This window comes from Protomyctophum parallelum (genome assembly GCF_964188405.1).
Source record: "Protomyctophum parallelum genome assembly, chromosome: 2".
Classification (NCBI taxonomy): domain Eukaryota; kingdom Metazoa; phylum Chordata; class Actinopteri; order Myctophiformes; family Myctophidae; genus Protomyctophum; species Protomyctophum parallelum.
In genome coordinates, this window is record NC_139699.1 from 11,479,797 (window position 1) to 11,507,626 (window position 27,830).

The window sequence follows — 27,830 nt, forward strand, 5'->3', positions numbered from 1 at the left end:
CGAGCGAAGGTTCGAACCCCGAATGTTCGGGGACAGCCTTAACAGTCACACACACACACACACACACACACACACACACACACACACACACACACACACACACACACACACACACACACACACACACGCACACGCACACGCACATGCACACACAAAAGTGTGAAGACTTTTCTGAAACATTTCAGAGCATTTTAGAACGTTATATTTAGGGATTTAACTCTTTTGTTGCTGGGGGGTGATTTATGGAGTTTATGGGGTGATATTTGTCATCCTCTCCACTTGACTGCAAATCAATGATGCATTATTGTGCTGAATTTATCGCTGTCATGTATACATTTACTAAATACAAGCAGTGAAAATGATAGACTTCTAGAAGCAGCTGAAGATCAAAGCCTCCCGATCACATGGCCAGAGGATTATAATAGGATAAGCTTATACTGTACAGGGGATCTAATAATGCCCATATTTGTTCTGCGTTGCTATGGAGATTTCAGCAACATGACATTTGGAGAACATTGCAGCAGATGGTTATCTCATTTTTGGCGGGAACCCCTTTTGGTGTTTTAAACATTATGTTGTAATTTAGCTATTGAAAAATAGCAGATCTACAAGCTCATAGCGCGCCACCGAGTGGCGCGCTACGAGCTTGTAGGTCTGCTATTTTTGAAAAATTGTGAAAATATTTATTTCAGAAAACTGGAGGATTTAGAAGATTTTTTATTTATTTTGAGGTCAGGCCTAAATGGGTTATTGACAGAAGTGATGGACCACTTCAAAATAATCAACATGTCCTTCATCGCCGTGTGTGTGCGTGTGTGTGTGTGTGTGTGTGTGTGTGTGTGTGTGTGTGTGTGTGTGTGTGTGTGTGTGTGTGCTTCAAGCTCCTCCATCTGCCCCCAGGTTTTTCTCAGCCCTCAAAGCCCACCAAGTATCGCTTCAACATGCTAATGTGATTACTGGCATGTAAAACTGGTCACATGGTAAACACCTTTCGGGCAAAGAGACTATTTCTACTGAGATTGAGAGACAGAGCGAGAGAGTGTGTCACTGTCATGACTCATATGGCTTCACTCACACCTGCACAACAGATTGTTGTATGGCTGATGCATGAGACTTGTTGACTGATGCAAGCTCGCAATGCATTTCCAGTGGGAGTCACATGGTTTGGCACAACATTTTTGTGGGGGTGGCGGTGGCTCAGGGGTAGAGTGCCTGGATGGTAACCGTAAGGTTGCCAGTTCGAACCGGGGCTCCCCCAGAGTTACTGTCGAAGTGTCCTTGAGCAAGACACTGAACCCCTAATTGCTCCAGATGTGCTTGTTGGTGCCTTGCATGGTTTCCGCTGCCATCGGTGTATGAATGTGTGTGTGAAGAATGGGTGAATGTAATACACAATCTCTGTAAAGCGCCTTGGATAAAGGCGATATATAAATGCACCATTTACAATTTATTTTTGTTATATGAGGGGGAGGGGGGGGGGGCAGTCGACAAAACACAGCCGAAAGCCGTACAACAAAAATGTTGTGTCAAACCATGTGACTTCCATTGGAAATGCATTGAGGCGGCCATGACACTTAGCCTTTGTTTACATCTATAGCATGCGACAATGTTGTATGCTATATGTGAAGGTGTGTGAGTGGAGCCTATGGAACAGTTGTGTCTCATGGTGTGTGTCAAAACCAGGCATTCCCCGCCACATTAAAAACACATGGAAAATGCAGTAGCTTCTTAACAAATTAGGGATGTGGCACGCATCGTCTTCCTGCTCTGCAGGAGACACTTTATCGCTCTATGAAATATGAACGACGCTGAATAGAACGGCCTTTTCCAGACACCAGATAAAGGCTCATTGAAGGCCGGTGTGAGGGGGAAAGAGGTTACCATGGTTACGAGTGGAAAAGGGCATCTGATCTAACTTCTGACCAGTCAATTAATCTTTGGAATTGCATTTTTTTCTCCTTCATTGTATGTATATCCCATTCTGACCTGAGATCAGATTCATACGAGGTTTCCACTGGACACACACTGGTCTGATTAACCCATTCTGACCTGAGATCAGATTCTAAAAATGTCAGTCGTTCTTTGATTTTTCAAAAATAGCAGACCTACAAGCTCGTAGCGCGCCACTCGGTGGCGCGCTATGAGCTTGTAGATCTGCTATTTTTAAATAGCTAAAGCATAACGTGATGCTAACACCAAAATGGGTTCCCGCCCAGAATGGGATATATATATATATATTTCTTTTCCCTATTATTGTTGAAGTTTCACTTAGATCCAGAATGAATTGCTGTTGGAAAGGGTGTTCTAACTAAGATTGTGGGGACTTGAGATTGACATTGGAATGAAAGAATAATGCTATTGCAGTCTTTAACATGCAGACACTGCCGCCAGGAAAGATGGGTAAATATTTAAAATGGATTAAAGCCTCGACACTTAGTCTTGTCTGCTCTGAACTGGGCCTAAACCACTTAAACAAAGAACTTCACTTTTCATTTATCTTTTTTTATTTTTAAGTGGTACTTCCTTAGGCAGCTTTGTGTGTCTGTGGGTGGCTGGCTGGCTGGGTCCGTGCCTGGCTCTGTCTGAGCACGAAAATATCAGATCTACAAGCTCACAGCTTGTAGGTCTGCTATTTTTGAATAATCATGAAAATGTGGCACAAATTTGGAATATATGTTATTTCAGAGCAAACGTTTTTAACTCAAATCTTTGCTTCTGGGGGGGGGGGGGGGTCCCTGGAACAACATATTTTCAGATGGGGATCGGCAGCCAATTACATACAGCATAATCCTGTTTTTGTTTTTTTCCGAAAACGGTCAGGATTATGACGGCATTTCATAAATTTCGACGTCAGGCCTAAATGGGTTAATACATGTTCATAAAGAATAGAACAATAGCTGATGTCAAAACAACAACGACATTAGACAGGATTTTAAGTTAAGTTAATGAACATAAAATCTTGCACGCTCTCCTCAGCTATACCTGTATTGTTTATGTTTCAAATAATTATTGGTATACTGTGATGTAGCGTACATGTACTAAACATACACAGATACTGGAAGCTGTTGATGGATATTTGCCGTGGATATTACGTTGTTTGATTTATTCAATAAATGAACAGATAAAACACATGTGTATAAATGCACGTATATCTGTTTGCATGCAGATATACATGCAGGCACGCAGCATGCACACACACACACACACACACACACACACACACACACACACACACACACACACACACACACACACCTGCACTTGCATATACACCCATCTAGTGCGTGGCCAATCCAATCATTTGCCCTGGTCACAGTCAATAAATCATTAAACATGTTCTGTCTACACGGTGTATGATTGTGAGTGTTATTTGTGTGTGTGTGTGTGTGTGTGTGTGTGTGTGTGTGTGTGTGTGTGTGTGTGTGTGTGTGTGCGTGCATGCGTGCGCACTCGCTCACACCAACACACAGATTACAGTATCTCGTACAGTAGAACGTGCACACATGCAGGAGCTTTGATGGGAACATGACATGCTATTTTTCCCGAGCTGTTCTCACAGGCTGAGGGGGCGGCGGGGGGGGTTCAGGATTCATATCACTCCCTGTACAAATAACAGAGGGAAATCGATAGCATGGCATTCTAGGGGGACGTCGTCAGCGGAACCCGTAATAATGCTCACCCTTTTTCATTCTGTTTTCCCCCCAGTAGAGCGTCAAGCCACACTCTCTGTACATGACTCTTCCCTCCCTTTAACACAAGGTGTGAGGCAATTTGATTACTGCGCTCCACTCACAGCTATAATTAGGACAGGTCATCTTGAGCGTTTCCACTGTGTCTAATGACACCCCCCCCATCCATCCCCTGCCTCCCCTCCCTTCCCTCCCTATCAGTGAGTACCATCAGCACCACTGTCTGTTGGTGATAGCAGAGCTACGGCGCGGCTGGTCTCCAGAGAGGAGAGCAGCAACGTGGTGCCAGCCACTCCGTCAGAGCCAGACGTACCCAGATTAGCGTCTGCTGCTGCAAGGCACATCAGGGCATCAATTAATCACCAATTAACCCATTTAGACCCGAGGATGATTCTATAAAAATGCCTTCGAAATCCTGATAGTTTTCAGTTTCTAATGTTTTCATGTCAAGGACGACCCCAAAAATATAATGTAATTGGCTTCCGACCCCCATCTGAAAATGTGTTGTTCCAGGGACCCCCCCCCCCCCCCCCCCCCCACCCCTCCAGAAGCAAAGATCTGAGTTAAAAACGTTCGCTCTGAAAGAATATAATATTCAAAGATTTGCGCCACATTTTCACGATTTTTCCCAAAATAGCAGACCTACAAGCTCATAGCGCGCCACTCGGTGGCGCGCTATGAGCTTGTAGGTCTGCTATTTTTCAATAGCTAAAGCATAACATGATGCTTAAAAAATAAAAATAAACACCAAAAGGGGTTCCCGCCCAAAGTGGATTAAAACTGAACTAAGAAAAAAAAAAACACATTCAATATACTTAAGCTTAATTAATACATTGCTACCAATTTGGTAAGCCTAATTAATCAATTTGGAGAGTGGCCCCTGGTGCAAAGGAGGCCAGATTATGTTGTGTGGAAGAGAAGAGAGGAGCACATCAGAGCGGAAGATGAGTTAGAGGTGTGGAGACCAGGGGGGGTTGGGAAGGGGGGGGGGGGGGGGCTGGGGAGAGAGAGAGGGGGGGGGGGGGGGGGGGGGGTTGGGTGTTTGTTCTGCTGATGATTTGATGCTGTAACCCAATTAATGTTGTTTGAGCGAGGAGGGGACTGTGGAGATTATTAGGGCTGTGAATCTCTGGGTGTCCCACGATTCGATTCAGATTCTTGGGGTCACGATTCGATTCAAAATGACTTTTTTTTTTTTTTTTTTCGAAAGCTTTCTTTTTTTCCAGATTCAAAACGATTGTCTATTCAAAATGATTCTCGATTCAATACGACGATACAATACAAATACAGCTGTGCTGATCTGAAGTGACTAGTACTGACTATACAGTAAGCTTACGTTTCATATCACAAACACCATGTAGTGAAAACTGTAACTGTAAATGTAACCAAAATATATATATATATATTTTTTTTTTGGAAAACATGAATCGATTTTGAACGGGAATTGCGATTCTAATTTGAATGGACCTATTGGAGAAGGAAGGAATAAAAATGGGAATAAAAAAATAAAATGATGGAAAAGAATAAAGTGGAAAACAGAGGACAGGCGACCATGGACAAACAAAGGCGTGTACACACAGTCCTGTACACACAGTCTACAACCTACTACTGTGACTACTGTATAAGAGAGAGAAGGAATTGCAGTGGGATTATAGGAATCGATTTTGGGACATGAAGTACTCGGACTCTCTCTCTTTGTGTTCTCCTCGTATTGCCGTTGTGAATGAGGTCACCGTGTCCAGTCAGTGGCCCCCGAAGAGGAGAGGGGGGAAGACAGAGGGAGACAATGTCACCGTGTCCAGTCACTGGCCCCCCAAGCGAAACAGAGAGGGACGGAGAAGAGACAGAGGGAGACAATGAGTAATTGGGATGTTGTGGAGAAACACAGAACTGGGAGGAATTGAAGAGCGTGTGAATCGGTGGAAGTCCTGAGAGGAGCTACGTACATGCCTCAGCACTATAAGATGTTAACCCCTTTAGGCCGGAAAAATGTCTTGTCTAAATCCTCCATGTTTCAGTGGTGCTCAATATTTCATGTCAAGGACCCCCAAAAATTATAAGTAATTGGCCTCCGACCCCCCCATCTGAAAATATGTTGTTCCAGGGACCTCCCCCAGAAGCAAAGATTTGAGTTCAAAACGTTCGCTCTGAAAAAATATATATACACCGGTATTCCAAATTTGTGCCACATTTCCACAATAAAACAAAATGGCAGACCTACAAGCTAGTAGCGCGCCACCGAGTGGCGCGCTACGAGCTTGTGGATCTGCTATTTTTCAATAGCTAAAGTATAACATAATGCTTAAAACACCAAAAGGGGTTCCCGCCTAAAATGGATTAAGAAACAAAGGCCCCCGGGGGCTGGTGATGAGTCTGCTTTCATCTCACTCCTGGTTATATGTTTGCTTGTCCATGCGTGTCCAGACCAGTCCATGCTGGTTTATATGTGTGTGGTTGTGCGTGCATATCCGATGTTGGTTAAGTGTGCTTTGTTGTGTATGTGTGTCCAAGACAGTCCATGCTGGTTGTATCATGTATGCTTGCGCATGCGTGTCCAAGCTGCTTAAGTGAGCTTGTGCAAGTATGTCCATGCTGGTTACATGTGTGTGCTTGTGCATGCGTTTCCATGTGCTTCAATGTTCATTAAGACTTCACTGTGTAACAAGGCTCTACACAGTAAAAATCCCCAGTGTTAATCTAACTGTACAAAATGGGTTGGAAAGGTCATTTACCGGTCCATTTGTGTCCATTATTTACATTTTCATTTGACCCTGTGCTCTTACTGACACAACATGATGTACATAATTTATCTCTCATGAAAAGGTTGAGTTATATTTTAGTACCCTTTAACAGTTTGACTCCATAAAACGCGTAACCCGCATTTTAATCAAATATTCTACGCTGCCGAGATTGTTTTATTACCTTTAGAGCATACGCTGAATTATTTGGGCTTTTGATCCGTGAAAAAAAAAGACCGCCCCACAAGACCCTCCTCTATGACGCGTTGTACCCCGTTCATTTGCATTGGCCTCAATTTCCCAGAAGCCCTAGCAGCCCACAGCATGTGTTGATTACCGGTTTCGTCATCATAACATGAAGGTCTCGTCTCCAGCTCCTCGGCAAAGACGAAGTTTCTTTTTAATTATTAAAATACAGCGGATTAAACACATAAAACAAAAGGCGGGAATGTTGTAGTAAGCACCATCGAACCCTGGATTAAACAATTAGCGGCCGTCAAACTGTATAGTTTTCATCTACATTTTTCGACCGCGGTCGAGATCGCGGATTTCACAATAACACGCCCGACTTCCCGGTCCTTCATTACCATCCCCAGTTCCTGCTTACTGATGCATGTGTCCCTATAGCGATGACATCATGTGTCCCTATAGCGATGACATCATGTGTCCCTATAGCGATGACATCAGGGAACGACAGTTTTCTACCTCTCTGGTCTGCTTTGAGGCAGAGACTCCAGAGAAGAAGGGAAGATATAACCTCATTGTCAGCTCTGTAGCAGTGGCCGGCAAACTGTATAGTTTTACTCACTCGCGGTCATATCAGCCAGTAGTACAATGCAAAGTGAAAAACACACCGCAAACACTTTACAGATGCCGGCTGGTGTCTTGAACCACTTCATATAGACATGCTGACATTAGGGTTCAGCACCCTTCAGTCTCTTATTGCCCCTCCACTGCCCCCTCCTGCCCCTCCAACTGCCCCAGCCTTCCCCTCCAGCTCCAGCCAAGCCCTAATGTTATTGGCTAAACACAGCCAGCTGCAGCCAGCTAACTGTCTTATCTCACGCCAATCGATTTCCCCCACAAGGAGAGGTGGTCGAGAGGTGGTATGCAGGGGGTGGCGGAGCCGGAGACACTGGAGGAGGGTGGAGTGGAGGGGCATGGATGAGTGAGAAAGCGGTGAGGGGCAGAGTTACAGCATTTCATTGAGTTTCCAATATGAGCACCGGCAGCTAAAAGACATGCCTTTTTGTGTGTGTGTGTGTGTGTGTGTGTGTGTGTGTGTGTGTGTGTGTGTGTGTGTGTGCGTGCAAGCGTACAAGCGTCTGTGTGAGCATAAGTAGAGTGTGTGTGTGTGTGTGTGTGTGTGTGCGTGCATGCGTGCGTGAGAGAGAGAGAGAATCTCTTCTTCAGGATTGTCAAAGGGACGCTGATTGGAGGCGACACAGAGAAAGGTGGATTCCATTCACGGGCCGGCAGCCGTCGAAGCCCACCCGGCCCAGAGCAGTAATTCACTTTGGCCAACTGTGTCTGTCTGTGACAGTTTGTGCCCAACTGACTTTACAAGCGCTTTCCTGACACGTTCCGCTCCGCGCTAACTCACTTTATCGTGAGCCCGCCGCGCTGCAAGTATAAATGTGATTCTTCCAGTCCCTCATGGACGATTAAATGGGAACATTTTCAAAATGAGAAACATATGGAGCTTTTTAATTGGCCAATTTCTCTTGCCAAATGTGTTAGCCCTTTTTTTTTTTTTTCATTCATTTTATAAAATCCAATGAAAAAGGGAGAAAAGAAATGGAAAAGAAGAAAAAAAATGCACACTGCAGCATGTGCACAGACGGACATGTCTGCGTGCGCGCACGGGCGCACGCACGCACGCAGATGCACAAAACAATGTCATTGTCCTTCCACTAGGACTGAAACAGTTCTTCTGCTCCATGGATTAATAGCACTATTATGGAGAATCTGTGTTTCCTACAACACACACATTGTAGTTTTGGAACCAGTTGCCGAGATACATTCTTCTTGGTGAAGGGGATTTTATACTAGTGAATGTGTGCTTCTTCTGTGGGGGGATATATCTGTTTTGGGTGGGTAATGGCCCAGGCAGAGCTACATGACTCCGTTGAGCGATGGTGGGGATGAAAAGGAAACATATCTCTTGATCCCATTATGTGGAGTGGCTATACCTACACCACTCCTTGCTCAAATGACCCCGCACTAATCATGTAAGGTGGGGTGGGTGTACTCTACTGGGGGGTGGGGTTGGGGCGGATGAGAGCGTATATAGCATCTGAAACTCATATCTGGGGAGTAATTGTTCTACACATGTCATGTGTAATCTGCCCGACCCACAGCGCCGCGGAATAATTATTCATATTTAATCACTGCACGACGCCAGCCACATCTCCTGCTGCTCCGCGCTAAGTCACTTTCCATGTTCCATTATCAAAGTTTCAGGGACGGGTGCTCAGGGAAGGGGGACTAAATGGAGAGGCTGAAGTGGTTGGGCTTATAAAAACATAATGGGTTTGTCTCTGCCTGGATAAACTGACGACGTGGGTGGAATGCATTGCAAGGTGCGCGCGTGCGTTATGCGTACACACGCACGCACGCACACGCATACGTACATGCACACACACACACACACACACACACACAAGAGAAAAGAGAACAAAGTAGGGAAGAATCACAAGTGAGAGTTGAGATTATGATATTTCAGACAGGCGAAGAGAGATAAGACACGTCGTCTTAAAGCTGCCGTGCATTATCCTCTCAAGAGCTCTGGGTGTGTTTTCCTTTCCCCTGGTGTCGTTAATTTGTGTCAGTCAACAGGCTGGTACACTCTGGAGAAGAAGGAAGGAATAGAAGACTCACCCTGCTCCAGAGGAGGCGGCTTCACGCCCGTCGCCTTCATCTTCAGGGCCTCCTTGGCAGACATGTCGCAGCACGAGCCTTTGTTGGTGTCCTGGTCGCTGTCAGCCTGGTCGCTGTCCCCGTGGCCGCTGTCCCGCAGGCTGGCTCGCTCTGGGTCTTTGAACGTCGAACTATTAGGAACAAGGAAACAGTGGCCAAAATACATTTTAGTCGACTAAATCAACTGTAGATTTAGTCGACTAAAATCTTATGACATTTAGTCGACTAAAACTAGACTAACACTAAGACATTCCAGGTGACTAAAATGTGACTAAAACTAAATGAAGTTTCAGTCCAAAGACTGACTAAACTAAAATAGAAATTTGCTGCCAAAAACAACACTGCAAGGAAATAAGACACCAGGAGAGTGCATGAGATATAATACAGCTCCGTCCAGGTATAGAGTCTGGGAACACTTTGATTTCAATGTCTCAGACATACAGGCTATACAGTATTTGAGAAATGTGGACCTTAATAAAATAAAACATCCCCCAGGCTAAATAAATGTTTGCCTGCAATATTAAAATGAATGATGAAAAAAAAAAAGAAATAAGTGAATAGGGAATGAAGAGAGTGAAAAAGGCATAAAGAAAACCAATAAGATAGTAAATGAATCATCTGCATAGAGCTACAAGATATTTAAAACTAGCAAGGGATTTTCATTAAAAATGTCTTAATATTTAAAAAGAAATGACCATTCCTCTGCCTGAATGACAATAAACATTCTACAGCAATAGAGCATATAGTTGTTGCATCAATGCTTTCATAATACAGTAGAGGTCAACGAGGGGTCCGGTTTATACTTCATTGTACCGGTGTAAGTTACATAATAGTGTCAGATGCTGAAAAATAGTCGATCTACAAATGCACACACAACATCATGCACATCATGGCGTGTTGTAATCTTTTAGATGGACTATTTTCAGCACACGACACACAGTTGCACGACAAAGTTTAAACTCTAAGCCACATGCAGTGATGATCCTAAATGCTGTTTCAACAACCCTTACCTCTGTACAAACTGTTGCCTGCTACCCATATAATTAGGCTCAGCGGGGAAATTGTCCGTCTGCGGAAGAGAGAACAGGAGAGAGTTTATATAGCGAGCTGCACCGTCGTGCCCTGCTGGGAAACAAGATCTGGTGACAGCAGATGATTAATAATGTAAAGTAAAAGAAGGGAAAAGGTAGAAATACAGCATGTTCATTTAACTGTTAAAGGCCCCTTTTCCACCGGTTGGTTCCCAGTGGGAACCGGTTCAGTTATTTTCCACCGGTTGGTTCTCCCAATGGGAACCGGTTCAGTTCTTTTCCACCGGTTCGTTCTCCCAATGGGAACCGGTTCAGTTCTTTTCCACCGGTTGGTTCCCAGTGGGAACCGGTTCAGTTCTTTTCCACCGGTTGGTTCTCCCAATGGGAACCGGTTCAGTTCTTTTCCACCGGTTGGTTCTCCCAATGGGAACCGGTTCAGTTATTTTCCACCGGTTGGTTCCCAATGGGAACCGGTTCAGTTCTTTTCCACCGGTTGGTTCCCAATGGGAACTGGTTCATGGACTAAGAACCAAAAAGAACTGAACCGGTTGAAACGGGGTCTTTGTGTAGTAATGGATCCACTTTAATTCTCTCAGAATGAAATGAGGGGGGGGGGGGGGTGGTATCTACTGTATGTAAATCTTTGGTCTTTCACTGGCTATAAAATGGGATCGTTACAGTTTGACTCGGGACCCACAGAGCTGAACTTCATACCTGTCCACTGTTTAGGAATATACTGTAATCATCATAAACAAAAGGAATGAACACAGTGCCTTAAAATGACAACAGCTGTGATTATTGTAGCATCTAAGCTGACACTGGTAGTATCACAATATTATGTGCACACAACTTCTCTGTCAGCCGCAAGACTCAACTAGAATCATAAAGTAAGTCCTATTCATTATACGAAAATATACCATGCTAAGCCTCTCCGATATGTATTTGCATACTGTATTTTTTATTTATTTCACAAGCTGGATGCGTTGATCCAAGGGGGTTTCATTTGACACCGAGCTCATCGACCGGGGCTCGGCTGGCTTCGTGTCACACGGCTAGATCCACACCACGAGCAAACAGAAGTGGTGTTAAGTCAACAACATACTGGACCAAACTGTACAAACTCTACAGTGCATCAAAAACATTGTGCACAAACATTATTAGTCCTCTTCTACACCACTGGCTCACAATGTGGGGCCCGGGGACTCCCCCAGGGACCCCCAGGTGTCCTTGAGGGGGTTTCCCAGCTAAATAATTTATAGATAGGATTCCTATCTATCAAATATTTAGCTGGGAACCTTCAACCCCCTCATGGGATCCAAATGGACCGTTACATGTCTAACGCTGAGGATGATCGGGAGCCCCCGTTCATGACGTCATACTTTTAATAATAAATAATTATATATATATATATATATATATATATATATATATATATATATATATATATATATATATATATATATATATATATTTATTTATTTTGTCAGTGTGTATTATCAGACTTCAAAGCATGAACAGCATACAGCACAGCCAAGTAGAAAAATACACAAAAGCAGCTTGATTAAACAATTATTTTTACTTTGTCCTAATTGAAATTACCGTAAGGTATAACTGGGAGGCAGCATAGGCTATAGTAGCAATACAATGATGCAATCACAACTCTCAGCGCTGCTAGATAGATATATAGATAGATAGATAGATAGATAGATAGATAGAGTTTTTATTTATTAAAAAGAATTTTTTCAAATAAAAAGTTTCTTAAACCATGATATAGTGGACAATAGAAAACAAAATGAAACTCGATCATCCTCTACAACTCCCAGGTCACAGAGAGCACACAGTCGCTGCTCCTCAGGAATGCCAGTATATCTGCCCACCTCAACTGCCAGAGGTAAAGCACCCATCTTAACTGGGCACAGAGGGACCTCTGTCCTCTTTTTAAATTCAATGCAACATAAGGTAGCTGCTAGTGCAGTGAGTGTTCACACATCACACACCAGGAAGTGGGAACAATTACAAACCAAACAACACAGGTCAACGTGACAGGTCAAGTACCTGCAGTGATTATTAGCTGCTGCCAACTAGTGGTAAGGGGTGGACGTACAGGATGAGGATGAATAATTGACAAGGCTGATTGGAAGGCTGCGATGCAATGCAATATTACTACTACTACTAATACTACTGGGTGATAGCCTAATCATTTTATGTACACGGATGACCTTGCCATACTTTCCCCTAGTAGCAGTGGGTTCCAAGTTCCAACAGCTACTCAATATGTGTACAAATTACGGTATTGACTTTGATATTCAGTATAATGCCAAGAAGAGCAGGATACTTATATGTAGAACTAAAGAAGATCTGGAACTTAAGTTTCCTGCCTTTCATCTGTCTGGTCAAATTATGGGTGTGTCCAAAATTACAAAATAACTTGGGCATATCATAACAGATACCTTAGAGGATGACGAGGACATGCTATATGTACAAGCCAACATGTTGGTCCGTAAATTTCACCATTGTACTACGGATGTTAAGGTAAACCTCTTCAGAGCCTATTGCACCCCTCTCTACACAGCTCCACTGTGGGTGAAGTACAAGATGGAGTAGCAAGTAGACTATAATGACTGTCTTCGAATCCTGTTAAAAAAGCCCAGGAGCACTAGAGCCAGTGGGCTTTTCTGTTCATTGGGACTCACTACATTCATGGCTCTGTTAAGGAACCTGATATTCAAGTTCATGAGCAGGCTGGATCGCTCACTGAATGGACTCATTGGACAGATGACAGACCCCAAGCCGTAGTTCTGTAAGGTACACTTCTACCATCAGAGGAAACTGGCATGAGTGCCTCGCCTAGATTAGTAAACTGTGGGGCTGGGTAAATGTACTGTATTCTTTTTTTTTGCATTCTCGTATATGTGATGTACTGTCTTACCTTGCCTTACACGAGCCTGTAATAAAGTTTATTTATATATATATTACTACAAATAATATTAATCTTTTCTTTCTTTTTTTATCAAATCAAGAGGCCCCTGGAGGCTCGAGGCCCGTTAGAGGTGCTTGTTCATGTTAATCCATTTTGGGCGGGAACCCCTTTTGGTGTTTTAAACATTGTTATAATTTAGCTATTTTTGAAAAATTGTTAAAATGTGGCGCAAATCATTGAATATATATTTCAGAGCGAACATTTTTAACTGAAATATTGGCTTTTAGGGGGGTCCCTGGAACTACATATTTTGAGATGGGGGTCCGTGGCCCAATAGAGATAATTCTGGAGGTCCTTGCCATGAAAAAGGTTGAGCACCACTGACACATAGAAACATGGGGTTTTTCAGATTTTTTTTTTGCATTTAGAAGTCCTTTTTTTTTTTAATCGACCTCAGTCCAAAATGGGTTAATTGAGGTAAAGCAAAAGGCCACGAGGATATCCCAGAGAGCTTTCTGATATCACAGACATACTGTACCCTCTCCATCCATACTTCTGTCCTGTTATAGTTACTGTACCACAGCCAGCCCTGGGGCTGGCTTATCATGAAAACTAAATCAAATTAGAAAGCCTATCTATAAGTCACGCAGAATAGAGGATGAAGGGAAATCCAACCTGTGAGTGTTTTCTAAAGATAATTAGCCGGAGAGGAAAACTTGCGCAGACCGACGTCCCGCTGGGTTACTTTGCCACTTCAATCAGTTAGAGCTGTTTGATTGTAAAGGACTGATATGGAAACAAAACAAATGTATCTTAACCCATTTTGGGCGAGAACCCCTTCTGGTGTGTTGGCATTATGCTATGCTTTAGCTATTGAAAAATAGCAGATGTACAAGCTCATAGCGCGCCACCGAGTGGCGCGCTACGAGCTTGTAGGTCTGCTATTTTCTTTTTAATCGAAGAACGACTGACATAGAAACATAGCTTTTTCAGAAAACTATCAGGATGTAGAAGACATTTTTTGAATCTGATCTCAGGTCAAAATGCGTTAACTCCCAGAGAAACAGATTATGGTTGCCGAGGTATTTCATCACATCAATACAAATAATAATCATATCCCAGAGAACCGCAATTCGCTTTTTTTTTCTGAATTCATACCAGAAAATGTCAAATTTTAGTGAATAAATATCTCCCCATGGTGGGGGGGGGGGGGGGTTTCACACGCGCAGCTGGACTTCCAGTCGATGGAGTGTTTCAGTGACACAGTCTCTCCACAGCGGCTCGGCACGAAACAGGGTGGGTGTGAAGGTCAGACAGGCCTCCTCCGGCCACACTGACCTTTATGAAACCTCGTAACTCCAACCCTGAAACCTTGTAACTCCAACACATCACATGCTATTCAGCCTCAAGATCTCCGCCAAAAAAGCAGAATGCCTCTTCTAGAATGTATCAAATCCTAGGATTTCAAACATATATACAGTAAAGATCATCAGTTTTACCCTGGCATCCCTATTCTGGATTTTAACCCATTTTGACCTGGGAATGATTCTGCAAATGTCTTCTACACGCTGACAGTTTTCTGAAAAAGCTATGTTTCTATGTCAGTGGTTCTTCGATTTTTCAAAAATAGCAGACCTACAAGCTCGTAGATCTGCTATTTTTCAATAGCTAAAGCATAACATAACGCCAACACCAAAATGGGTTCACGCCCAAAATGTACTTCAAAATAGATCTACTGTACAAGCTTACAACAGAACATGTATATATATATATATATATTTGTGAGCTTGTAGATCTGCAATCCTTTACTTTTAATGTCTGCCTATTTTAGCAGAATATTCGCCTTTTTTCTTTTGGCATGCCAAGAAGGGACCTGTGATTTATCACCGTCAGGAGCTGAAAAATGCCTAATGTAATGTAGAATTGAATCAACATACAAATGACTTAAATTATCACAATACATCAATGAATATAGAACAACAAGTCATTTGCCACACCGCTGTAGCTGTTTAGCAAGCCTTTAACAAAAAACACTTAGCACTTAGCATGCTGAATGTGTTGTTCAACCCTCGGCACACGCCAGCCAATAAAAAGCACATTATGCCACTCTATAGTAGCGGCCTCTTTCCTGCCAATTAGAGTCCAGGCTTATCTTAAGCCTTGGTCTCTTCCTGTCTATCTAATATTATCCCATGTTTGCTGTCCAGCCCTTCAATAAAACCACCTACTGTCCAATTAATGGCGCCATATGGACAATATTGGCCCACCATGCACACAGGATTATTATACGGTGCAGGGGGAGACATGATAAAAGGGTCGACTATATCATTCAAATGAAGTGATATATGTGAACAAAAATTAGGAACAAAAACACTTTTAGTATTTGTATTCATGGACTTTTCCTGAATGTTTCTTTGAAGATTTTGTTTAGTATTCGTGCTGCCATATGGGGTTGCGGGGTTTGAAAAACATATGTGAATAATTGCTTTGAAAATACTATGTTGTAAAGAAAAATCAATAAACATATGTTTAAAAAAAAAGAAAAGGGCCTTGTGTCTGTGTCTTGGAGGACTATTAGTTTCTATGGAACTATATATTTGCAGATTGCGGCTTCTCTTCACGCCACACAGCCCACACCTTCACAGCCCACATACTGTATACTGTAGCCATTTGAACCTCAGACATACTGTACAAGCAGTCCAGAACGAACAGAACTAATTTGACAACTTTTCGGCATGGAGCCAATAATACTACAATACTAGAGGGAACGTGAACAATGATCTGGTGCCGCCCACTTCCAAAACAAATACGGGTACATTCTTCTACATTCTTCCATCTACAACGCAGCCACGTACAGTATACCCAGGCGTGGAGGAATAGCCCCTGAACCCCTCCCTCAGAAAAATGCAGATCATGACACTTACATATTTTAACCATCTTTTAGTTGCTTCTGTGGAGGTCACTGGAACAACATATTTTCAGATGGGGGGAGGGGAGGCATTTTGGGGTCCTTGACATGAAATATTGAGCACCACTGATACAGAAAGATAAAGTTTTTCAGAAAGACTTTTTTTTTTTTAATTTCGACGTCAGGCCTAAATGGGTTTAATACTACAGTTCAATCCGGCCAGGAGAACTCAGTGAGGCACTGACTGACTGCACACAGACTATAGGGTTCACCTCAGCCCGGGTTCTGTGAAACTCTGTACTCAATATTCTGCGTTCCCAGAGAGCGGACAGCAGTCCGATTGAGACAAATGGGAGTGGTACATTAGAGCACTATCTGTTTCTATAGGGCCTTGTGTCTGTGTCTGTGTCTTGGAGGACTACTCGTTTCTATGGAACTGTATATTGCAGATTGCAGCTTCTCTCTCTTCACACGCCATTGAATATGAATCTCTCTCTCTCTCTCTTTGGCTCACAGCGACACGACACATCCCTCTGCCCTGTCATGTATGATACATGTGTGCCGTGTGTGTGTGTGTGTGTGTGTGTGTGTGTGTGTGTGTGTGTGTGTGTGTGTGTGTGTGTGTGTGCGTGTGCGTGTGCGTGTGTGTGTGTGTGCACTATGTATGCCTCACCAGTCTGCCAGTTGGAATCAGGTCTGTTTTTGATATGTAGTGTCTGAGAGAGAGAGATAGAGAGACAAAGAGAGAGAGAGAGAGAGAGAGACAGAGACAGAGACAGAGACAGAGACAGAGACAGAGAGAGAGAGAGAGAGAGAGAGAGAGAGAGACAGACAGAGACAGAGACAGAGAGAGAGAGAGAGAGAGAGAGAGAGAGAGAGAGAGAGAGAGAGAGAGAGAGAGAGAGAGAGAGAGAGAGAGAGAGAGAGAGAGAGAGAGAGAGATCCACCGAGGGAACCTAACCAGTCAAGTTATTTTTCCTGGAAGGCGGTCAAAGCATCATCTCTGTAGCAGCTAAGGGAAGGGGGGGGGGGGGGGGGGGGGGGGTGGTATCTAGAGCAAGATGGAACATTAGTATGATATAAAGATATACACAGCAGCAGAAAGAGATAAACTGAGAAAACCAGAGTAAATTATGCAGAGTGAGGACGATAAAGGATGCAAAAACAAGAGAGGTTGGGGGAACTAGATAATAATTAGACACCATTGATTACCCGGTGGCTGAGGACCAATTGTAAGTGATCAAATCTAATTAGTTTGGCCCCTACATGTCTTCCTGCTGATATCAGGTCCATCAGTCACTTAGCCTAAGTGAACTATGCCATCACTGTCCGCTCCCTCTGCTAAGCATGCTTCACTAGCTCCCTAATAACTAAGAGAGCCAGTTGAACTGAAGTTCAGACGAATGGCATGCGACTATGAAAGTAACAGATGTTAGTGAATAAGCGATGGGCATATTGCAACCACGCTGAGGTGGTCTGTTCAATTCAAATAGCAGCCTTTTAGCAAATAGAACAAAAAACGTTGAAGAAAATGCTCACAAAAGAGGTGACGCCAGTGTTGGCTCTTCAGGTTAGGGTAAAACTTTTTTTTTACGAATAAAAATGTTCTTCCTAGAGCATAGAAAAGCCCACACAATTAAACCACTATAAACACAATAATTATCTGAGACAGTTTCAAGGCTCATCTTGCCTTCCCTGAGAGAAACACAGGTCCATTGTTTCCTATGATTGGCCCGTTCAGCTGTATTACTAGGCATGGTCATTATGTTAGAACTATATTCTGTATGTCCTTGTCCTTTGCCAGATACTTAACCCATTCTGACCTGAGATCAGATTCTAAAAATGTCTTCTACACACTGACAGTTTTCCATTCTGACCTGAGATCAGATTCTAAAAATGTCTTCTACATCCTGACAGTTTTCCATTCTGACCCGAGATCAGATTCTAAAAATGTCTTCTATGTCAGTCGCTCTTCGAATTTTCAAAAATATAATCTAATCTAATATAATAATAGCGCGCCACTCGGTGGCGCGCTATTATTATATAATATAATATTATATTATTATTGTAGATCTGCTATTTTTCAATAGCTAAAGCACAACGTAATGCTAACACCAAAACGGGTTCCCGCCAAAAATGGGTTAATTTATGTGATTTCCCTATTCACCTACACTATTATAATAATACGTGAATTCACCCTTGAGGAAAAGATGTACATGAAGAATGTAAGACAACTAAATGTACTCACAGTGAATCATCAGCCAATGAATAACACCGCAGTAAAGCATGATGAAGCTATTAAAAAAATCATAATCAGGATTCAGAAATCCTCACCATCACAGTACGAATTTGGCAGATAGCAAATTGACTGAATAACAATGGTGAAGATAGTTCAGTTGTCCATAGTCAAACTGTGATTACACAATCGCTCACAGGTGTGTTAATGTGGCATTATTACAGTACGGCGTGATTCAAGATACCGACACAGTTACGTAAAGACTCACCCCTATACCTGCCTCTGATTGGCCTACCGAACGTCCCCTTCTGTGCAGCATGCGGAACGGCTTCGCCTCTAGTCATGTGTCACATGCATGTGCAAGCATGGGAAATGGTGCCGGTGTCAGTACAAGTAAATGGTGACAAGAGTCCCCTCGCGACCTTCCCTATACCTCCGGGACTCTGGGGGGGTGGCGAGGATTTACTATTCTCTGCCTGTCGGGTTGCAACTCGAAACAGGGCTAATTCGGCCCCAAGCCCACTTTAGCCAAAACATTGGTGCGGTTTGGGCTTCGTCCCCTGGCAGAGGTGGGCTGGGCTCTCATTGGCATCTAGCTACTGTATAACTTTTGAGATTCAGTCTGTCTGTCATAACCCTGCTTTTCTCCTCACTGGCTGGCAACTCTCTATGACCGCCAGGTTAGCTTTTGCGAGAGAAAAAGCTAACCCTTTTGAAAGTAACAGATCTACAAGCTCACAACGCGTCGTCGCCATGCACGTGCATTCGTGTGTGTTAGTTTGGCTGTTCTCATACCGGACAGATATGGACTAGATGTATACTGCTGCAGTCGGAAGAACGAAATGTACACTAAGAAGTACTAAGAATTTCGAAGTGTAATGGAAGCCAATGGAAAATATAAGCTCCATGACCTTTGACAACTCAATGAGTGGAATGAAGTTAGAATGACTTCTATCTGTGTGTGTTCAAGTTCAGCAGGGCACATTGCCACCGAGCACACCAACTGTTAGCTTATATTTCCTGTTCTAGAAATACTTTGTGGTACAGTCTCACGTTGCCACTTGACAGTCAATCGGAGATCTCCCCCTACCAATCAGCTGGGGACTTACAAACGCAGGGTAGTTTACAAGAACGGTGGTGAAAACAGGCTGCTAACAAAACAACGGCCACCGCTTTGGAAACCAATCATGTCATCGCCCCAAAATGAAGGTACTGCATACAGACGTTGTATTGGTTCTGCAATGCAAAGATTAGCTGTACAAAGATTTGTACGGCGTAAGAGGCTTCTGTAAGATTCTTGTGTGGCTGTCTGGGTGTACGCCTGTACGGAGCTAATCTCCCAAACCACTGGACCAATCCGCAAAAACATTTACCTCTCAGAAATAAAAAAGATTTACACAACGTAATACAAGCTCTCGTGTTGTGACGTGTTGTGTTGTGATGTGATGCGCTGTGAGTTTGTAGATCTGATATCTTTGGTGAGTGACACCGTTGTATGACAGAGTATAAAGTTAAGCATCACTCTGTTCCAGAAACATTTTTGTGCTTACGTACATCAAGTTCTGTGGAAGTTAATCACACTGCGTGAGTTCTTGTGCTTCTGCATATTATTCTTTTATTCAGCTTGTCCTCTTCCTCTCTGGCATAAATGAGTAATTTGAGGAGACTCAAACTGTGAGTCATCTATGCTTCACTAACTCAACCAATTTATCTCACATTGTTAATGGAAATAAGACTGCAGATAAGCGTTAAGCTTCTTTCCCCGAACAATCAGAAACATGAACGAACTGATAAGAACCAGAGCGAAACAGGCCAAAGGATAACTATTAGTAGCTATTATGCTCAAATTGCACTTTTCTAAACTAAATTTGTTGTTCGGAACATAGCCTCAAATTGCACCTTATGTGCTTTATGCACAGTATATGGAACACAGTCTACTGTGAAGCTGTTTACCTCACTTTGCTACTACAGGGAAAACATCCACACTAAATATGTTTTTTACTCTTTGATTGCGATTTCTTAGAACTCTTTATTCTATCCGTTTAGTTTGCTGTGTTGTTGTTGTTGTTGTTGTTGTTTTGAATGTTATGTTATCTACGGTATGCTGCTGCATTGTCTGAAGGAAGCCAAACTAAAATAGCTTTTACTGTACCTGTACACAAGATGTTACATTGTTTTATGGGCATAAACTGCATCGATGCCATTAATACAGTGCCTGGGGAGCAGTTTGTTTCAATACAGAAACTTTCTGATTACCATACCTCTCTACCTACTGTACACAAATGTGCCTAACATAATTTATTAATGTTCGCACCTCTGGCCCGATTTCAACCAGAGTTTAACTTCATCATTAAACATTTTGAGATCAGTTTGTCGTTTTAATTCAGTTGGTAGGGCATTCCACAGGGTGCATCCCTTGTACTGAGTGAGAAGACTGACCAAATGTTGTGTTCCGCTTTGCTACCTTGAGGTATTTTACTATTTATAGATAGATGTTGCAGAAAATCTTAATTTAGATAATTGTAGCTCATTACCATAACCATAACCTTTCACCTAAAAGGATGACAATGTCAACCAAGTTATTTGAAGCAGATGGTGCACCAAATTCACCAATATGCAGTATCCACTATGAACCTATCGCTGTCAGGAGTGATAGATACAAATTTAGAGAATGTTTATTTATATTCGTACATTATGAGAAAAACATCCAAGATAATGACACAGACTCGCTGTACAGTCTGTGGTTGTGATGCCTATATTTAAAGGATTATATTGTAGCGGCCGGCTATGGCTTCAGCCATTACAATATTGCACCTCTTTGTGGACGTGGGGGAAATCCCTTCACGCTTACAGTATAGGCTTAGTGATATTAGTTGTTATTTAACCGTAACCACAACAAATACATCCATAACCATATCCATATTGCTCAACAATTCCAGGATTTAGCTGATGATTCAATTCACCGAGCAGTGAAGTCTAATCATTATACTGTTGTAGGTGAAAAGGAGAAAAGAAAATAAGGAATGGAGTTGAGAAGAGAGAGCGAGGGTGGTGCCCACTGCCCACCCACTTTCTTCTAAACTCATCTTTTTTTCAGGAGGTTACAGGGCGGTGGTGGCAGAGGTGGTCTCTCTCTCTTCGTTATGCGAGAGACAAGACCAAAACACTAACTTCAAAGCTGATTTGCTGGAACCCACCTCGTTAATGTGTCTTTCTCATTCCATTTGAGGTGGAGCAACGGCAGAGTGAGATTCTCTCGCTCTCTCTGCCTACAAAATGAATACTTTGGTCACACTTACGTAAAAGCAGCACAGCATGCTTTAAAAGGGAAATGTGTTCTGCTTTTCAAGCTGCCTGCCCCGACAGTGAACCTTGAAAGAGCACCACCGCTCTATCTATCTCCTCTGTTGTGTGAAAGCCGCTTGTGGCAGCCTTCATAGTGAGATTTCATTTTGGGAGACTACGGTAAATCACTTTTAAGAGAGCATTGAAAAGAGAAATCACACCCGTGTGAAGTGAGGGGCGCACTTTAATCATCGTACGTCATCATCAAGAATGGCGGTCCCTTATTGGCCAATGGTTCCCACCGACATACATACTGTATGCCGATTTGCTCAGACACATATAGTGTAAATTCTCTGTTCATTGTCAATGGTTTGTTCAGACAACACAAACATTAAAGCTGTATATAGGAGGGGCTAGCACCCCTCACAAATAAAGCTACAGAGAAAATGTGTATGAAAGCTGGTCAGCAATGCATAGTTAAACTTCTTTAGCCTGTTATCATCTTGACCGCACGCGCGCACACACACACACACACACACACACACACACACACACACACACACACACACACACACACACACACACACACACACACACACACACACACACACACACACACACACACACAGGATGTCTCACACGTTCCACATAAACTATTTTGATGAATGATGCAATTGATGCATGGACAATCTAATGATGGGTAAATCTAGTCCTGATTAAATAAAACGCCTCTAAAAGGAGGCGTCCTAATAAGTATGTTGTAATACCAAATAATCTGTTTTTCTCTTAGTCTTAGGCATGTAATTGATTTATTAATGGCGTGATTAAACTGTGCCTGGGATAAATCAGCCTTATCCAACAACAATAGAAGGGTTGCTATACTTACAAATCCTTGAAATGTTGGCCAGCAAAAATATGTCACCACTATTTTTTCTTTTTCTTTTATCCCACAATTTTGTAACCCATTTTTCACCACTGTGTCAATTATCTAATGTGATCCTGGGCTCTACACACCCTCCACCAACCTGGGGAGAGCAACGGACTTGAACTCATGCTTCCTTCATGCATGAGTGTCAACACTAATTGTATTTATGTTGCAGTAAATAAAATGATAAAACTTCAAGACTAACTTTTCAAATTGCAATCAAAGAGCGGACAACAGAACTGTATTGCCATACCTCACTAGACAGACTTACTGGGGTATTGTCACATCAAAACTCTGTTCTATTCCACAGTGTGCAGCGATGCCTGATGAAGGTCTTACGACCAAAACGTTCAAATCTAAACTCAAGTAAAGACAGTGTGCGTCAGTTATCCGACGCACCTGTCCATTGTAGGTGTGCAGAAGGACTTTTTCTTATATTTCACAATGATGCAAATGAGCATAACATAAGATGACAGACCAAAACAACACTTTGTTCTTTGTTTGTGTATGAGTGTATATTTTCCAATATCATCAGAAATAGTACAGACACTGTGCTAATCATCAAAATATAGCAAATAATTGCCACATATAAGACTAGAAAAGCAGTTATTTTAGTTGGTTCAACTTCCACTAACTCAGTTCAGTCTACTGATATGTCAGTATCCACCATATTTTTTGGATAAAATTCAATAAATGGAAGTGCTCAACATTAAATACTTTGTTGTAGAAAAACAAACAGTCCATGAAGTATGATTGAAGGCATTGAAGGCACATAACCTCTAGGTTTTACTTTTAATATCAATCCCAAATATCAAAAACAGAAATGGCTCTTGGTTTTCTGAGCAGTTCTTAGTTCTATAATCCACCACCATGGCAGAGAGTGAGCGACGTTTGCGCTACTCTATGCCGTATTGAAGTGGACTCGGTCTAAGACTTTCTTTTTCTCCCTGGAAATAAAAACGTCTGGGTTTCCGAGGCTAGGATGTGTGCGACATGAATGGGTCAAAGAGAGAGAGAATGTTCCCGTATAGAAAATGAGATGGAGATGGCATTTAGAGAAGTCAATCGATGAACTCATCTTTGACAAGGATGCTTGGTAACATAAAATGAGAACACCTTGACTCACCAGCATTTCATTCACTTTCATTAACAGATCCGGAATGGAAAACAGCACAAATACACGCACGCGTCTCTCCTCCCATATCGGCACACAGCGAGGGGCGGCGGTGGCTCAGGGGTAGAGTGACCGGATGGAAACCGCAAGGTTGCCAGTTCAAACCCTGTGGGCTCCCCCAGAGTTAGTGTCGAAGTGTCCTTGAGCAAGACTCTGAACCACCTAATTGCTCCTGATGTGCTGGTTGGTGCCTTGCATGGTTTCCGCCGCCATCGGTGTATATGAATGGGTGAATGTAATGCACAATCTATGTAAAGTGCCTTGGATAAAGACGCTATATAAATGCACCCTTTACCATTTAACGAGTCACCAAAATACTGTACCAAACACATGCAGGTGAGCTGAAAAGGTAAGTGCTATCTTCTAAATTCATGATAAAAAGTGTTAAAAGCAGACACATACTGTAACGCAACAGTTACATGAGTTACCTAGTGAGCATTATTTCTGTGTTGTTATTACTGGACCAAATGACAAACATTATATGTTGCCATATTCACTACACTATTTCAAAGTGGAAAAGAAAGAGTGTGTTTTTCATGAATGTTAACTTAGAAGTGGCAAGTATAGGCTGGGCGATATGACTTCAATATCACAGTTATTTTAAACATTTGCTTTGCAAATGCTTAATGGGCAATTATTTAAAGAAATATAGTTAAAATAGCAGATCTTACATGTATACAGGGTTTAAGACAAGTAGTTTGATGATAAATCAGTTTATATGAAAAAATATCATTAATATATAACACAAAAAAGAATTTAAAGAAACCTATAGCTTCTCAATTATTCAGTTGGTTATTGGTTCTAAATATCCGTTTCTGTATATTTTATGAGCCTGGCGTCTCACTGCTACTCTGTTCTACAGTTACAACGTTACCAATTACCATTAGCCATGCTCTTGAGTCTTGAGTAAGAGTTGACCTCTCTTCACCCTAATTAATCCACAGCCAGCTCAGCCCACTTGAAAAACTTAATCTGTTGGAGGCCATGTGCCTGATCACATATATTTAAACTTAATCTGTTAGAGGCAATGTGCCTGATGATCACATATAGTTTAAACGCATACTTGGACACATAGGCTATGTACAGTCCACATAGGCTGTACAGTAACTTGAAAAACTTCACATATAGCTTCACACATCCCTCCCCAGACATATGATCCCGCCTTTAAGTAAGTAAGTACATTTTATTTATAAAGCACCTTTCGAAGCAAAGCTACAAGGTGCTGAACAATTGACACAGTAAAAACAATAGAAGCACAGAACAAACACACAGAACATCTAGCGGCCACATATCGCCCCGATCGGCACTGGTTCGGAGTACATCGTCTCTGGACAGACTTTGCTCGTGCGGACTTGGCCCCCAGCCTGGTACCCTAGTCAAAATATGGCCCTTGAGGAAAAACTAATTGGGGAACACTGATCTACAAACTGTCACATTGCGACACATTGTGAGCTTGTAGATCGTCTGTTTTAAAAAATTGATAGGCTTATATAAATGATCAAGCCGAGGAGAAGACAGACAGCATCACTGTTTCCCTTGCATTAAATAGTGACACCCCACATGTAGCTCCAGCATTTAGCTCCATTCTTTTCAGCTAAATAGTCACAACAGGGACTAACAAGGGCCCTCCAGGCAACAAGTGGGCCCCGGAGTGACTATCGCCATGCAGCAGACCCCTCCCCTGAACAGCGTCTGTGCCCGTTTGGTGCAGATTGGAGCAATAGTGTGATATACTGTAGTAGTCATGATTTCACTTCATTATTATTTAATTTTGGTGATGCCTCATTCATATCGATCGTGGCTTATATTTGCTAATGAAAATTCATCTTTGTTACTTATAATTGAGATCAGTGTGCCTGTACCAGGGGGGCAGTCAGACAGATATTTCGTGAAGCCACTAAGGAAATCGGGACTTCCTGAAATATAATGGCCTGTTGTGGCGCGGTCATTGGGCCCAAAAAACCCCATAGCTCCATAGATTTCTCCATGTATTTGGGCCCAACTTCACCTAGACTGTATTACCTTAATAAACATGGTCATGAATACTTTCTGCTTCCAGTCACTAGTTTAAAGTATCATTTCTCATGTCATAATATTCTTTTTGGAAAACTATGGTCCCATTTATTAAAAAAATGACCATAAAGTCGCGCATGTTCTGAGGGGCGTGGCTACCGTTACCGTCTATGAACGGGAGCCACCCCTCATTCAGTCAAAATAAAAACCAACAAAGAAGAAGGGGGGAAGTCCCGCCTCGTTGTCTGGGCCAGCCAATGGCCAGCTGGGCCCAAACGGAGCCAGCCAATGGCCAGCTGGGCCCAAACGGATCTACAAAGATGGCGACTTACAGTTCAAGGACTGACAGGCTTCATTTTACGTCCATATAAGACCCGGAGAACGCTTTGTCCATATTTCTTACAGTCTATGGCCTGTACTCATAACACAAACAGCAGTTTAAACTTTAAACTTAACGCTAATTCATCGCAAAAAGTAAACCCTCTCGGGTCACGTGTGTGCACAACTTCTGAGTTAACCCATTTTGGGCGGGAACCCCTTTTGGTGTTAGCATTATGTTATGCTTTAGCTATTGAAAAATAGCAGATCTACAAGCTCATAGCGTGCCACTCGGTGGCGCGCTACGAGCTTGTAGGTCTGCTATTTTTGAAAAATCGAAGAACGACTGACATAGAAACATAGCTTTTTCAGAGAACTGTCAGGATGTAGAAGACATTTTTAGAATCTGATCTCAAAATGGGTTAAATTAATAGAGGATTTTGCTTGAAAGCAGATCGATGTTGAAATGAAAACAGTGACGGCTCTCTACTCTCTGGAGTCACCAAGGACACGGAGAGAGACGAGAGCTGATAAACCAAAGGACAAAATTATGCCTATTTGAATTGTTAGACAAAGCACTGGCCCGTGGATGGAATTGGAAAAACCCAGAATAGAGGCTATTGCTAACACAAATGAAAAGAATACCAAAAAATAAAAGGCATATTGTACGCGACTACGCGTGTTGGCGCATGCACGCACACACTGCAGACACAGAGTAAATGGACCAAGAAGTGGGGTTTCTCTTCAAAGTGACCTTTCCATTTGGTCAGTGGTGACGAGGTAATGAGCAAGAGAGAGGAAGTAACTGTCAGAACGATGGAACACTGGAGGGATGGGGAGGAGGGGGAGGGGGAGGGGGGGTAGATGGAGGGTAATGTCCAAACATAGTCTGAGGTAAGACCTGACAGAAAGGCTTTGGCTTTAATGCTGCGTTGTCAAAGCGTCCTGATGCCCTGGCTGCTCCCTGCAAACTCTTTTAAGTCTGCCCGTGGTGCATTAAACAACTGTCAGGCCCAGCTTTAGCATTAATCAACCCAGACCCATAGGAGAGACAGTCAGTAGTGCACATATATTCTAAAGCTCTAAGCCCTTTGACCTTCCCCTTCAGATGTAAAGATAGCCGACTGTAACAGCGAAAGTCAACCGTTTCAAACACAAAACCATGCCTCGGTCCCTAATGGCTTTCAGATACATTCAATTAAGATTTTAATTTAAAAAAAATAACAATACAATAGCTGCGTGAGTTCTGGCGAGACTCTGTGCCACGTAAACTAAAACATTATACAAAGATTAAGCTATTAAGATAATTATGATTCATTCATTTGATCTCGCAAGACTCAAGAGAGCACATTTCTCAGCACCAACCGTGGCCCATACAGGACCGGACCATATAGATAAAGAAAGAGAACGTTTTACAGCATATTATTCTGCAATAATATTCATATCATATTCATATTAAAATCATATACATTCAACATTAGAAATCTTTCGAAAATTGTTCAAATACATGTGGTGTTTTACAAGGAATATTCAAATATCATTTTTGGCCAATTCTGGCAGCACTAATCCTAGTACACTAGACTAGAGGGTAGGAGGTAGACGATTAACTGACACAAATAATTGCGATTATTTGCGAGCTATTTCATATTTGTCTTCAAATTATGCAAAATATAT

The 27,830-nt window shown here is 42.5% G+C and overlaps 1 protein-coding gene across 2 annotated transcripts in view; it reads right to left on the reverse strand.

Annotated features, from left to right (window-relative positions):
* LOC310854968 (protocadherin-17-like) overlaps positions 1 to 27,830 on the reverse strand; it is a 319,220-nt gene that overhangs the window by 35,857 nt on the left and 255,533 nt on the right. For both annotated transcript variants that reach the window (XM_083759752.1, XM_083759753.1), the window contains 2 exons: positions 10,357 to 10,415; positions 9,308 to 9,477 (listed from right to left, as the gene is read on the reverse strand). In XM_083759752.1, coding sequence (XP_083615878.1) covers positions 9,308 to 9,477; positions 10,357 to 10,415 — 229 coding nt within the window. The remainder of the gene's footprint in view (positions 1 to 9,307; positions 9,478 to 10,356; positions 10,416 to 27,830) is intronic.